The 15,742-nt window shown below is 42.7% G+C and overlaps 1 protein-coding gene across 2 annotated transcripts in view; it reads right to left on the bottom strand.

Moving 5' to 3' along the window:
- The window catches only part of MPHOSPH8 (M-phase phosphoprotein 8), a 55,536-nt gene extending 42,189 nt beyond the window's left edge, over positions 1-13,347 (bottom strand). For both annotated transcript variants that reach the window (XM_066258270.1, XM_066258271.1), the window contains exons 1-2: positions 12,968-13,347; positions 4,157-4,312 (exon numbers count right to left, since the gene is read on the bottom strand). In XM_066258270.1, coding sequence (XP_066114367.1) covers positions 4,157-4,312; positions 12,968-13,180 — 369 coding nt within the window. In that variant the 5' untranslated portion in view covers positions 13,181-13,347. The remainder of the gene's footprint in view (positions 1-4,156; positions 4,313-12,967) is intronic.
- Between the last annotated feature and the right edge of the window lie 2,395 nt (positions 13,348-15,742).

Genomic DNA, 15,742 nt, shown 5'->3' with positions numbered 1-15,742 from the left:
CAAGGCACATAAAAGAAGCTACTACTACGAGTTGATGCTACCCTTCCCACTCTCCCCTCCCTTTTCTCTTTCTCTCTTTCCTCTCTCTAAAAATTAATAAAATCTTAAAAAAGAAAAAAATCAATTATTTTGCAACCACCACAATAATAACTGAGGTAAGAATTGTCCAAGTATTTTAAAATCATGGGGTGAGAGGTTGTTGAAAAGCAAGAGTCTCACAGTTTCAAAAATTATTATTACGAGCCTGACCAGGTGATGGCACAGTGGATAGAGCATCAAACTGGGATGCAGAGGACCCAGGTTCGAAACCCCAAGTTGCCAGCTTGAGCGCAAGCTTATCTGCTTTGAGCACGGCTCACCAGCTTGAGCGCAGGGTCTCTGCCTTGAGAATGGTATCATAACATGACCCTATGGTGACTGGCTTGAAGCCCAACGTCATTGGCTTGAGCAAGGGGTCACTCACTCTGCGGTAGACCCCAGTTAAGGCACATATGAAAAAGCAATCAATGAACTAAGGAGACTAAGGAACCACCTGATCAGGCGGTAGCGCAGTAGACTGGGATGTGGAGGACCCAGGTTTGAGACCCCGAGGTCACCAGCTTGAACACCAGCTTAAACCACCTAATCTCAATAATCATCTCAACCTCTCTGTGAGGGAGTTAACTGTTAGGGAGTAGATAGTATGTGTTCTTTCTTTAAACCTTTTTTTTTGGCCTCACCAGGCAGTGGCACAGTGGACAGAGCGTCAGACTGGGATGCGGAGGACTCAGGTTCGAGACCCTGAGGTTGCCAGCTTGAGCATGGGCTCATTGGGTTTGAGCAAGGCTCACCAGCTTGAGCCCAAGGTTGCTGGCTTGAGCAAGGGGTCACTCAGTCTGCTGTAGCCCCCTGGTCAAGGCACATAAGAGAAATCAATCAATGAACAACTAAGGAACCACAATGAAGAATTGATGTTTCTCATCTATCTTCCTTCCTGTCTGTCTGTCCCACTCTCTGTCTCTGCCACAAAACAAACAAAAAAACCCCCACCTTTTTAAATTTACTGATTTTAGATGGGGCAGGGAGGGGAGAGGGAAACACTGATTTGTTGTTCCACCTATCCATGCATTCATTGCTTGATTCCTGTTTTTGCCCTGAATGGGAATCAAACCTGCAACCTTGGCCTACAGGGACGATGCTCAAACCAAATGAGGTTAGGGGCAGAAACAGTTACAGATTAAGAGAGACTTTAGAGCTTATTAATGATATACAATGTGTAGGCCTTTTTCAATTCTCAATTCAACCAAATCAACAAAAAGACATGTTTTATTTTATTTTTTTAAAGATAACTTGGGGAAACTAAACACATTACTGGATATAAGAAGATATTAATTAATAGTGTATAGTTCTTAGTACAGTAATGATATGGGGGTATGTCTTTTTTTTTTTTTACAGAGACAGAGACAGAGAGAGAGTCAGAGAGAGGGACAGATAGGGACAGACAGAAACGGAGAGAGATGAGAAGCATCAATCATCAGTTTTTCATTGCAACTCCTTAGTTGTTCATTGATTTGTCTTCTCATATGTGCCTTGACCGTGGGGCTACAACAGACCGAGTAACCCCTTGCTCAAGCCAACAAACTTGGGTCCAAGCTGGTGAGCTTTGCTCAAACCAGATGAGCCCGCGCTCAAGCTGGCGACCTCGGGGTCCCGAACCTGGGTCCTCCACATCCCAGTCCAACGCTCTATGCACTGCGCCACCGCCTGATCAGGCATATAGCAGGTATGTCTTATAATTCTTTTTACCTACTCATGTATTTCAGGGTGAAGAAATGTGACACCTGAAATTTCCTTTAAAATACTTTTCAGCAGGCCGTAACTGGGGAGCTCAGTTGATTAGAGCATCATCTTTTTTTTTTTTTTTTTTTTTAAACAGGGACAGAGAGAGAGTCAGAGAGAGGGATAGGTAGGGACAGACAACAGGAATGGAGAGAGATGAGAAGCATCAGTCATCAGTTTTTCGTTGCGAAATCTTAGTTGTTCATTGATTGCTTTCTCATATGTGCCTTGACCGCGGGCCTTCAGCAGACCGAGTAACCCCTTGCTCGAGCCAGCAACCTTGGGTCCCAGCTGGTGAACTTTTTGCTCAAGCCAGATGAGCTTGCACTCAAGCTGTCGACCTCGGGGTCTCGAACCTGGGTCCTTCCGCATCCCAGTTCAACGTTCTATCCACTGCGCCACCGCCTGGTCAGGCTAGAGCATCATCTTGATGCGCCAAGGTTGTGTGTTCGACCCCCAGTTAAGGCACATACAAGAATTAACCAATGAGTCCAAATGGTGGTGACAAAGTGGATAAAGCATCAACTCGGAATGCTGAGGTCACCAGTTCTAAGTGTGGGCTCATCAGCATGACAAGACCACAAAGCTTGCCAGCTTGAGCCCAAAGGTTGTTGGCTTGAGCATGGGGTCGCCAGCTTGAGCATGGGATGGATCATAGACATGACCCCATGGTCGCTGGCTTGAGCCCAAAGGTCGCTGGTTTGGCTGTAGCCCCCTGGTCAAGGCACATATGAGAAAACAATCAATGAACAACTAAGGTGTTGCAACTATGAGTTGATGCTTCTTATCTCTCTCCCTTCCTGTCAGTCTATCCCTGTCTGTCCCTCACTCTCTCTTTCTCTCTGGCAAAAAAATAACAACAAAACACTTCAATGTAGGGAAATAAGAGATCAATATTCAGTCCTTAAAATAAAGACTTCAATAAGAACTTGCTTCTTGTGAAAAATTTTCACTATATATTTCTAAGTTCAAGAACCTCTGCCAGTTAAAAAAAAATTTACTTCTAAAAAAAAGGGAAACTCAGAGCAAGAAGAGTAATAATTGGTTCAATTTATAAATAGAAGCTATAAATAAAATCTACATTGTAAAGTAAAATGGGTAATTCTTCCAAGATTCATAAGTAAAGCCAATTCAATTATCTATGGAAAGATAATACAAGAATAAAACAGTGAACAAAGCTATAGTTGAAAACCCTTAAACCAAATTTGTGTGTTAGTTTTAACATTATCCCTTTCTAACCCACCATCAAACCTTATTCCAAATTGCTGATGAGAAAATGTAACTTCTTTGAGTTCCTTCAATTGTTTTTATCCTTGCTTACCATATAAAAAGTTACAAAGAGCAATAAAATAGCTAAAAACTGAAATGGGAAAAGAAACACAGAAGACCTGGATAATCAGACCTATAAATAATCTGAAATGGATTAAAATGTACAACTTTATAATAGGATTTAAAAATTGTTTTAGCTCTGGCCAGGTGGTTCAGTGGATAGTGTTGTGTTGACCCTGCACACCAGAGGTCATGGGTTCGACCCCTGGTTAGGGCAGGTAGGAGAAGAAATCAAAGAGTACACAACTAGTCTGACCAGTGGTAGTACAGTAAATATAGTGTCACCCTGGTATGCTGAGGTCCCAAGTTCAAAACCCCAGGTCACCAGCCTGAGCATGGGAATCATCAACATGATCCAAAGGTTGCTGGCTTGAGCACAGGGTCAGAGCTCAGCTTGAGCCCTATCCCCATCAAAGCACATACAAGAAGCAATCAATGAACAACTGAAGTGACACAACTACAAATTGATGCTTCTCATTCTCCCCACCCCCTTTCCCTTCTTTTCTCTCTCTTTCTAGAAGGAAAAGAAAAAAGAAAAAAATCAATGAGCATACAATAGAACTAAGTGAAACAAGTTGATGCTTCTTTCTCTCCCTCAAATCAATGAAAATTGTTTTAGCATAAAAATCAGACATAAGAAATGTTGATAATACAGATTAAATACAAAACTATGCATTATATCTGTAGTAGTGATGTGAGTGGTACACAGAATACTTCTCAGGTATACAAAAACAAGACGCTCAAACCAGGGCAGGTTTTGACGTGTCATTTCCCCCACTTTTATCTTACTCTTAAAGGAAAAGCTATACTTGTTCATTAACTGCAATTACAGGTCGGCTACAGAAAAAAGAGTTTGGCAAATGCAATGAAAGCATTCTGTGAGAACCAACAGTCTATAAAGAATTTGCAATAGAAATACTATGTACTTTATTAATTATAAATTCTTTGTTGCATATATCAGTAAAATTTATAAGTTTATTGTATTAAAAAATGAGATAAAACACAATACCTGAATATCTTTCTTGACTTGTTTAGCTTTGTTCTCCACAACTTTCTTCCTAAATTCAAGAAGAACTTCTTTACAGTCCTCAAGGTGAACCTCGGGCTCCCAGGTGTCATCATCTGACGTGTATCCTTTCCATCGAACTTTGTAAAGGATTTTACCCTGTTAAGAGAAATTAAAAATAGGCAAATAAAGGATATTAATGACTTGATCAAACTTCCAAAACAATATAATTCTGAGAATATAGGCAAAAACTTGAAATGGAGATTAATATCACTACAAAGTAGGTTCACTGCCTGAAGTGGCTTAAAAATAAAACAGGAGCACATCCAATGCAAAAACAAACGAGTGGGACTACATTAAACTAAGAAGCTTCTGCATAGTAAAGAAATAATCAACAAAATGAAAAGGGCACCCTACTAAATGGAAGAAAATATTTCCAAATTATATAAGGGGCTAATATACAAAAACATATAAAAAATTCACACAACTTGGTCCCGGCTGGTTGGCTCAGTGTTGGAGCATTGGCCCGGGCATGTGGATGTCGTGGGTTCGATTCCCAGTCAGGACACACAGGAGAAGCGCCCATCTGCTTCTCCACTACTCCCACTCTCACTTCTTTCTCTCTCTTCCCCTCCCACAGCCAAGGCTCCATTGGAGCAAAGTTGGCCAGGGCGCTTAGGATGGCTCTGTGGCCCCTGCCTTAGGCGTTAGAATGGTTGTGGTTGCAACAGAGCATCACTCCCTGGTGGGCATGCCGGGTGGATCCCAGTCGGGAGCATGTGGGAGTCTGTCTCTCTGCCTACCTTCCTCTCATTAAAAACAACAAACAGCCTGACCTGGAAATGCTGAGGTCGCCGGTTCAAAACCCTGGGCTTGCCTGGTCAAGGCACATATGGGAGTTGATGCTTCCAGCTCCTCCCCACCTTCTCTCTCTCTCTCTCTCTCTCTCTCTCTCTCTCTCTCTCTCCTCCCTCTCTGTCTCTCTCCCTTTCTCTCTCCTCTCTAAAAAAAAAAAAGAAATAAATAAAAACAACAAACAAACAAAAAGAACTCACACAACTCAATAAAAAAAAACCAAATAAACTGAATAAAAAGTTGGCAGGAGAGCCTGGCCTGTGGTGGCACAGTGGATAAATTATTGACCTAGAACGCTGAGGTTGCTGGTTCGAAACCCTGGGTTTGCCTGGTCAAGGCACATATAACAAGCAGTCAATGAACAACTAAAGTGAAGAAACTATGAATTGATACTTCTCAGTCTACCCCTTCCCCTCTTGTAAAATCCATAAATAAAATATATATTTTTAAAATGTGCAGAATATATAAATAGACCTTTTCCCAAAGATACACAAATGGCCAACAGGTACAAAACACATCACTAATCAGGAAAATGCAAATAAAAACCACAAAGCCAGCTCTTCACACCTTCTAGAATGGCTGTTATCAATAAGACAAAAAAATAACAAATGTTGGTGAGGATGTGGAAAAAAGTAAACACTGTGCACTACTAGTGAACATGTCAATTGGTTGCAGCCACTACAGAAAATGAAGGTCCCTCAAAATATTAAAAAGTAACATGATATAGCAATGCCACTTCTGAAGTAAATGAAACCACTAGCCCAATAAGATAAATGAACCCCTACATTTAATACAGAATTATTCATGGAAGCTACCTCAGTGTCCATCAACAGATCACACATAAACTAAGGAATATTACTCAGCCATAAAAAAGAACAAAATCTTGCCTTTTGCAACATCATGGATGGATCTAGAGCAGGGGTCCCCAAACTTTTACACAGGGGGCCAGTTCATTGTCCCTCAGACCGTTGGAGGGCCGGACTATAAAAAAACTATGAACAAATCCCTATGCACACTGCACATATCTTATTTTAAAGTAAAAAAACAAAATGGAAACAAATACAATATTTAAAATAAAGAACAAGTAAATTTAAATCAACAAACTGACCAGTATTTCAATGGGAACTATGCTCCTCTCACTGACCACCAATAAAAGAGGTGCCCCTTCCGGAAGTGTGGTGGGGGCCGGATAAATGGCCTCAGGGGGCCGCATGCAGCCTGCGGGCCATAGTTTGGGGACTCCTGATCTAGAGGGTCTCATGCTAAGTAAAATAAATCAGATAGAGGAAGACAGATACAGTTTATCTCACTTATATGTGGGACCTAAAAACAAAGAGAAAACCTAAAACACAGAGAACAGGTTGTTGACTACCAGCATCAGGGAAGAGGGGTGGGAGAAATGAGTAAAGGTCAAAAGGTACAAAATTCCAGTTATAAAATGAGTAAGTCATAGGGAATGTAATGTGCAGGGAGTCACTGTAGTTAATAATACTGTATTGCATATTTGAAAGTTAAGAGGACCTTAAAAGTTCTGATAAAAAATTTTTTCTGCCTGACCAGGTGGTGGCACAGTGGACACAGAGGACCCAGGTTCAAAATCCCGAGGTCACTGGCTTGAGCATGGGGTCGCTGGCTTGAGGGTCATAGACATGACCCCATGGTCACTGGCTTGAGCCCAAAGATAACTGGCTTAAAGCCCAAGGTCGCTGGCTTGAGCAAGGGGTCACTCGCTCTGCTATAGTCCCCCGGTCAAGGTACATACAAGAAGGCAATCAATGAACAACTAAGGTGATGCAACAAAGATTTGATGCTTCTCATCTCTCTTCTTTCCTGTCTGTCCCTATCAGTCCATCTCTCTGTCACCAAAATTCTAACTAGGTGAGATGGCTGATGCTAATCAGATTTACTGTGATGGTCATCTGGCAATGTATATATTATGTTGTATGTCTGAAACGAATATAATGTAATATGCCCCTGGTCAGCAAACTGTAGCTCACGAGCCACATGTGGCTCTTTGGCCCCTTGAGTGTAGCTCTTCCACAAAATACCACGTGCAGGTGCTACCTCGATAAGAAATGTACCTACCTATATAGTTTAAGTTTAAAAAATTTGGCTCTCAAAAGAAATTTCAATCGTTGTACTGTTGATATTTGGCTCTGCTGACTAATCAGTTTGCTGACCACTGTAATATGCCAATTATACCTCAACTTAAAAATAAATCATTGATCCATATTTCTTAAACTGAAGCTTGAAGTCTTTTATTACATAAGAAACGTGCAATCTTTTAAAATCAATGAGGCCCTGGCTGGTTAGCTCAATAGTTTAAAATAAGAGTATCATCTCGAAACAACAAGGTTAAGGGGTCGATCCCTAGTCAGAGCACACAGGAAGCAACCTAAGAATGTACAACTGAGTAGAACAACAAGTGCTTCCCTTCCCAACCCTTTTTCTCCCTTCCTCTCTCTGTTTCTCCAAAAATCAATAAAAATTAAGCCCTGGCCTGATAGCTCAGTTGGTTGCCAGTTTGATTCCCCAGTCAGGACACATACAGGAGCAGCTCCATGTTCTTGTCCTTCTCTCTCCAAAAAAAAGGGGAAAGAAAAACAGAAAAGGCTAAATTAAAGTGACCCAAAGATACTGATAACAACTTGATCTATTTCTTGTACCTTTTGCATTATAAACATATTTATTTTTATTTATTTATATTTTTGAGACAGAGAGAGAGAGATAGGGACAGACAGGGAGAGAGATGAGAAACATCAACTCATTGTTGCATCACTTTAGTTGTTCATTGATTGCTTCTCATTCATGTCTTGACCTGGGCAGTGGGGGGCTCCAGCCAACCCAGTGACCCCTTGCTCAAGCCAAGTGACCTTAGGCTTCAAGCCAGCAATCCCACACTCAAGTCAGTGAACTCGGGGTTTTAAACCTGGGTCCTCAGCATCTCAGGTCAATGCTCACCTTTCCCTAGACTTTACCTTAAATGGCTATGTTAGAAAATTATCCAATCAAATTCTCCCAAATCAGAATTTATGACATACATATTTATACATAAACTTTAAATACCTTTACCTTTTAAAAACTGTCTCAAGTTTGTTTGTTTTTTAGAGAGACAGATTAGAGTGTTTTTTCTGCTTGTTTGGCTGCCTTACAATAAATTCCTTTTCTTTGAAGACCACTCCCTTAGAATTTGGTCTTCTGGTTGTGGGATGGGCACCAAACCCACTTGCTCAGTTCAGTTTCAATGTTGGACCCCTACCTTACATAAAAATTAACTCAGAGTGAACCAAAGACCTAAATTAAGAGTCAAAATCATAAAACTCTTAAAATATACATAGGTGTAAACCTTCAGGACATTGGATTTAACCATGGATTCTAAAATATAACACCAAAAGCACATTAACACAAAAAATAGGTAAAAAGATTTTATCAAAATCAAAAACTTTGTTTATCAAAGGACATTAGCAACAGAGTGAAGAGAACCCACATAATTGGAGAAAATATTTGCAAATCACATATGATAAGGTATCAATATCCAGAATATATAAACAACTCTTAAAATAAAAAACAAGACAGCTCACTTAAAAATGATCAAAGGACTTGACAAGACATTTGTCCAAAGAAGGCATACAAATGGCCAAGAACAGCCTGACCAGGCGGTGGCGCAGTGGATGGAGCATTGGACTGGGATGCAGAGGACCCAGGTTCGAGACCCCGAGGTTGCCAGCTTGAGCGCGGGATCATCTGGTTTGAGCAAAAAAGCCCACCAGCTTGAACCCAGGGTCGCTGGCTCCAGCAAGGGATTACTCGGTCTGCTGAAGGCCCGAGGTCAAGGCACATATGAGAAAGCAATCAATGAACAATTAAGGTGTTGCAACGTGCAATGAAAAACTAATGACTGATGCTTCTCATCTCTCTCCGTTCCTGTCTGTCCCTGTCTATCCCTCTCTCTGACTCTCTGTAAAAAAATAAATAAAATAATAATACAAGAATAAGCTGTGCTTCACATACTCATATCTGAAAACCTACTTTTGTCCCACCCTGTAAGTATGATATATAAAAAGATGTTCATTGCCTGACCTGTGATGGCACCATGGATAAAGCGTCAACCTGGAATGTTGAGGTTGCCAGGTTGAATCCCTGGGCTTACCCCGTCAAGGCAGATACAAAAAGCAACTGCTATGAGTTGATGCTCCTGTTCCTCCCTTTGCTCTTCCTGTCTCTCTCTAAAAAAAAAAAAAAAATCAATAAATAAAATCTTTGGCCTGACCTGTGGTGGTGCAGTGGATACAGTGTTGACCTGGAACAATGAGGTCATGGTTCCAAATAAAAGGAATTCTCATAAACCAACAGTAGTGTAAACTGATACAATCACTTAAAAATTTCCAGTTAAAATCACAGATATGTGCCCCTTATGTTCAATAATTCCACTCCTCAGTGTGTATATCTGAGAGACACATCAGAAGAGCTGTTCAATAAAGTTCACAGCAGCATTATATTCAACCTAAAAACCCATCAACAGTAGAAAAGGTAAGTTGTATAATTCAAAACTAAATACTGTACAGCAATGAAAATGAAAGAAACCACAGCTCCATACAATGTGGATAAAATCTCACATAGGTATTGTTGAGCAAAAAAAAAATAATCAGACACATAAAACAAGTATTGTGAAATTACATTTAGGTGAAAGAAAAATCAGATGAAACTAAAGTATTGAGGAATACATGCTTAGGTTGAAAAATTACAAAGGAAAGAAAGTAATTACCATAAGATAATTCAGGTTAGTTACTCTGGGGCCCTGGTCGGCAAACTGTGGCTTGCAAGCCACATGTGGCTCTTTGGCCCTTGAAAGTGGCTTCTCTACAAAATACCACCTGTGGGCGCTACCTCGATAAGGAATGTACCTACCCCTATAGTTTAAGTTTAAAAAATTTGGCTCTCAAAAGAAATTTCAATTGTTACACTGTTGATATTTGGCTCTGTTGACTAATGAGTTTGCCGACCACTGCCTCTGGAGGAATGTCTCGGGCTGGCAGTTTAGTAATTCCTGATTTGGCTGGGGGTTACACAAGTGTTGGCTATGTGATAATTTACTAAACTAATAAAAAATATTTATTTATACACTAAATAATCAAATCAAATGGCCACTAATGTTAGAAAAAAGTGCCAGTTTATTTATTACGTAAAAATGACTCCCAATTCAAAATTAAAGCCAATTTGGTCAGGTTAATTTTTCTGAAAACAAAAAAATTGCATTTAGCAATAAACTAAAAGGACAAAATGGCTAATATATAAACTTAGCGTTAATACTATTCCCCCTGCCCCAAGCCAACGTTCACCACAATGACCGTCTCAGCATGTAACAGAACACCACAGACTGGTGACTTATGAACAGAAGAACTCCCAGTCTGGTTATTTCCAACTCTTTTTTTTTTTTTTTTTATTCATTTTAGAAAGGACACAGAGAGAGAGAAGGAGGGGAGGAGCTGGAAGCATCAACTCCCATATGTGCCTTGACCAGGCAAGCCCAGGGTTTCGAACCGGCGACCTTAGGATTTCCAGGTCGACGCTTTATCCACTGCGCCACCACAGGTCAGGCTATTTCCAACTCTTGAACTACAGGGAGGCCTAACAAACTGCTATCAGGATCCTATGTTTAACTAGGTGGCTCACTCTGCATTTTTTTTCTTTTTTTTTTAAAGATTTTATTTATTCATTGGGGGGGGGGGGAGAGAAAGGGAGAGGAGCAGGAAACATCAACTCCCATATGTGCCTTGACCAGGAAAGCCCAGGGTTTTGAACTGGCAACCTCAGCGTTTCCAGTTTGACACTTTATCCACTGTGCCACCACAGGTCAGGCTCACTCTGCATTTATACAGTAACTGCTATACTTCTCTTCTGCTGAGCCAATACTCTTTATCTTATACATCACTCATTCACCTACAAATCCAAGGCACTGAGAACTAGAATTTTTACTTAGCTTTCATCACTAAAGTTTAATCCTACTTTACTGTCTTAAAATTTTAAGCATTTTTAGGGTTTTAGGTACATTGCCTATAATTCTCTGGGACCAGCAAAATTAAGATTGCCTGGAGATTCCCCTTAATTCTAAAGGTACTACCCTCCTAGCCAAATATTTTCTAAATATTTTCTATGTGCCAAGTACTGTGTTAAATGCAGGTAATATAAAACAGTGAAGGATCAGTTCCACCTCTCTCTTCAATGCACTCACAATATATATATTAGGGGAAATTATACCTAAAAATATTACTGTGTCGCAACTAACAAACAACAGTATTAATGGCACTGGACTTAGACTATTTATTTACTGCACAGAACTTTTCAACCTCAGCAAGTGTGTATGCTACAGTTCATCATCTCTATTCTCAGAACCCAACACAGCCTGTAGCACACAGTCACTAAAAAGTTTGCTGACCCTGGCCGGTTGGTTCAGCAGTAGCGCATCGGCCTGGTGTGTGGAAGTCCCAATCTGCTTCTCTACCCTTCCCCCTCTCCTTTCTCTCTCTGTCTCTCTCTTCCTCTCCCACAGCCAAGGCTCCACTGAAGCAAAGTTGGCCTGGGCGCTGAGGATGGCTCCATGGCCTCACCTCAGGCACTAGAATGGCTCTGGTTGGAATGGAGCAACGTTCCAGATGGACAGGGCATCACACCCTAGTGGGCATGCTGGGTGGGTCCTGGTGGTTGTGCATGCAGGAATCTGTCTCTGCCTCCCTGCTTCTCACTTCAGGAAAAAAAAAAAGTTTGCTGAATGACAAAATAATTAACAGAGGCAGGGTATGACAAATGGGAAATTAAGACAATGAAAATAATCTAATTTATAAAGACATCATAGGAACATTTTTTTCAACCCAGAGATTTTGCTTCCCAGCAACTGTCCTCAGTTTGGATCAAATAAACTCATAAAGATTAAGAAAAAGAAAAAAAAAAAGACGTGAGCACTGTGTGGGGCCTTTGGTCCGTCCCTGTCCCCCCCCCTCCAGTCCATAACTCCTTCCCTTACTTAATAATGCGATTTATTCTAAGTGCTAGATGCATGCTGGGCCCTGGATTAAGTTCCAGGGATACCAAGATTAACAAAATCATGTTCTCTGTATCCAGGAAACCCCACCCAGAGCAGGAGGCCAACAGAAACGGATCGCAAATGCTTTAAGCGCTGAAACAGAGGCCAGAGGACACAGCTCACAGCTGCGGGGGATCAAGGAAGAAACCGGCAGAAGGAAGCGGGCTCCGGAGGTGGAACAGTGAGCGTAAGGTGGGGCGGAGGGGCAACAATCAGATGATGCCCTTGGGTGGTGGTCACGTTCGGAAGACGTTTAAAGGCACCCTCTAGGATGAAACGCGGAGGGGGAATGGACTTTAAACAAATTCTAATTAGTTGATAATCAGAAAAATTTCACACCAAAAAATTGGCTACAGCTTCAGAAAAAAATAAAACCGCCTGACCAGGCGGTGGCGCAGTGGATAGATCATCGGACTGGGATGCGGAAGGACCCAGGTTCCAGACCCCGGGGGTCGCCACCTTGAGAGCTGGCTCATCCGGTTTGAGCTAAAGCTCACCAGCTTGGACCCAGGGTCACTGGCTCCAGCAAGGGGTTACTCGGTCTGCTGTAGCCCTCGGTCAAGACACATATGAGAAATCAATGAACTAAGGTGTTGCAACGAAAAACTAATGATTGATGCTTGTCATCTCTCTGTTCCTGTCTGTCCCTATCTATCCCTCTCTCTGTCTCTGAAAAAAATAAAAATAAAATGAACCGACGGTGTGAACACGGACTCTGAGCAGCAGACGAATTTCGCCGCCACCGCTTTCCAGCAGCGTGGCCTCACGGAGCGTCAATCTGCAGCACCGTGTGGACCCGGCACCGCCCCTCCCACCCCGCCCCACACGCTCCGCGGACACGCGCCTCCCAACGCCCGAGACTCCAGCTCGTCACGCACCCCCTCAGTCTTCATGTCCAGGATTCTCTCCACCTCGAACACATCCTCCCCGTCCTCCTCGCTGTCTCCCACGGCCTCTGCTCCTCTCGTGACCGCGTCCCTCTCCTCGCCCACCGCCCCCTCGCCTTCGCCTGTAGGCGGCTCGCCCTGGCCCTGGGTACCCGTAACGGGAACCGCAGCCACGCTCGTCCCTTCTGCAATCGCCTCGGCCATAGCAGGAGATCTACAAAGCCCCGTGCGAGCGGTGGCGACGCACGCCCAGCGAACTCCTCGCTCCCCGCACGGCTCTTGTGCGCTCGCCGGAGCTACTACACCTTACGGGAACCTGCAATGGCGGGCCGGGGGCCCCGGAGCGATAGGCTCACCAACCAATCACGTCGAGGTAGGCGCCTTGGAGCCTCGGTGGCCACAGGAAGTGGGTGGGCGGGCTGAGGGGCGCTGAGCGGAAGAGCAGGGAGGGTGGAGAGGGGCGGGGCGGTGACCAGGTTTGGGGTTCGTTACGGCTCCAGTGGGGCGGGGCCGCAGGCTAACCTGCGCCCCAAAGCGGTGGGGCTTCCAGAAGGGAGAGCGGGCGCTCGAGCGGGGATCCTTACGGAGGTCTAGCCCTGCTCCGGCCTCACCCATCGCAGACTGGCGGGCTCGAAGCAGACGAAGAAAAGCGCCCGCCAGCCTCCGAAATCCAGAGGCCAGGGCGGGGGCGCCCATCAGTTCACATGTAACATTAGGACTGCTAAGGTGTGTCAACAACTCTGAGTGCTACACACTTGAGCGATAATTACGGTATTTAAAGACAAGGACACGTCTGTTATCAGGCTGAAAATCATGTATTCCAGATTCTACTAGTAATTTTTTTGGGGGGAAGTCACGCTAGTTAACATGATTATACAGGTTTCAGGTGCAGAATTATACATTTATGTATACCGTATTGTGTTCTCTCCCCCAAAGTTAAGTCTTTGTCCATCACCATTTATCAACCCTGTACCCTTCTTCTCCCCATCCCAGTCTCCACACTGTTGTCCCTGTCCATAAGTGGTTTTTTTGTCCCTTTTTGCTCTATTCTTCCATCTCCCTTGCCCATTCTCCCCGCAGCTATCAGCTTGCTCTCTATGGATGAGCCTGTCTGTTTTGCTTGTTAGTTCATTAAATTCCACATATGAGTGATATCATATGATACTTGACTTTCTCTGACTAGCTTATTGCATTTAGCACAGTACTCTCCAGGTCCATCTATGCTGTGTGAAGGGTAAGATTTCTTTTCTTTTTTAGAGCTGAGTTATTCCATTGCATAAATGTACCACATTTATTTTATCCACTCATCACTGATGAACACTTTGGCTGCTTCCAAATCTTGGCTATTGTAAATAATGCCACAATAAACATACAGATGCATATATTCTTTTAAATAAGTGCTTTAGGCTTCTTAGGATATATTCCCAGAAGTGGAATCACTGGGTTAAAGAGTTAAAAGGCAGTTCCAGTTTTAATTTTTTGAGGAACCTCCATACTGTTTTCCACAGTGCCTGCACCAATCTTCATTCCCACTAACAGTGCATGAAGGTTCCCTTTTCTGTTTATCCTCACCATCACTTGCTGTTTGTTGATTTATTGATGATAGCTATTATGGCAGGTGTGAAGTGATATCTCATTGTGGTTTTAATTTGCGTTTCTCTGGTGATCAGTGGCATTCAGCATCTTCTCATATGTCTGGCCCATCTATATGTCCTCTTTTTTTTTTTTTTCCTTTTTTTTTAAACAGAGACAGAGAGAGAGAGAGAGAGGGATAGACAGGGACAGACAGGAACGGAGAGATGAGAAGCATCGATCATTAGTTTTTCGTTGCACACTGCAACACCTTAGTTGTTCATTGATTGCTTTCTCATATGTGCCTTGACCACAGGCCTTTTTTTTTTTTTTTTACAGAGACAGAGCGAGAGTCAGAGAGGGAGAGATAGATACAGACAGGAACACAGAGAGATGAGAAGAATCAATCATCAGTTTTTCATTGTGGCACTTTAGTTGTTCATTGATTGCTCTCTCATATGTGCCTTGACCCTGGGGGGCTACAGCAGACCTTGGATCCAACCAAGCTGGTGAGCCTTGCTCAAACCAGATGAGCCCACGCTAAAGCTGGTGACCTCCGGGTCTTGAACCTGGGTCCTCCACATCCCAGTCCGACGCTCCATCCACTGCGCCACCGCCCGGTCAGGCGACCACAGGCCTTTTGCAGACCGAGTAACCCCTTGCTCGAGCCCGCAACCTTGGGTCCAAGCTGATGAGTTTTTTGCTCAAGCAAGATGAGCCCGTGCTAAAGCTGGTGACTTCGGGTTCTCAAACCTGAGTCCTTTCTCATCCCAGTCCGACGCTCTATCCACTGCGCCACCGCCTGGTCAGGCTATATATATGTTCTCTTTTTAAAAATGGGATTGTGTGTTTTTTTGGTGTTGAGTTTTATAAGTTCTTTAAAATTTTTGGAAATTAATCCTTTCTCAGGTGTATTGGTGAATATGTTCTCCCATTCAGTGGACTATTTTTTCATTTTGTTGATGATTTCTTTTGCTGTGCAAAAACTGTTTAATGTAGTCCCATTTCATCTTTTCTCTCATTTCCCTTGCCTGAGAAGATATATCTGAAAAAATATTGCTATGAGAAATGTCTGAGATTTTACAGCGTATGTTTTCTCCTAAGATTTTTATAGTTTCACATCTATTATTTAAGTCTTTATTTTGAGTTTATTCTTGTGTAGGATAAGACGGTGGTCTAGTTTCAGTTTTTAGA

The sequence above is a fragment of the Saccopteryx bilineata genome, chromosome 2, assembly GCF_036850765.1.
Source record: "Saccopteryx bilineata isolate mSacBil1 chromosome 2, mSacBil1_pri_phased_curated, whole genome shotgun sequence".
Lineage (NCBI taxonomy): Eukaryota > Metazoa > Chordata > Mammalia > Chiroptera > Emballonuridae > Saccopteryx > Saccopteryx bilineata.
Note: the sequence above shows the minus strand (reverse complement) of the source record. Positions and strands in the feature narration are given on the sequence as shown.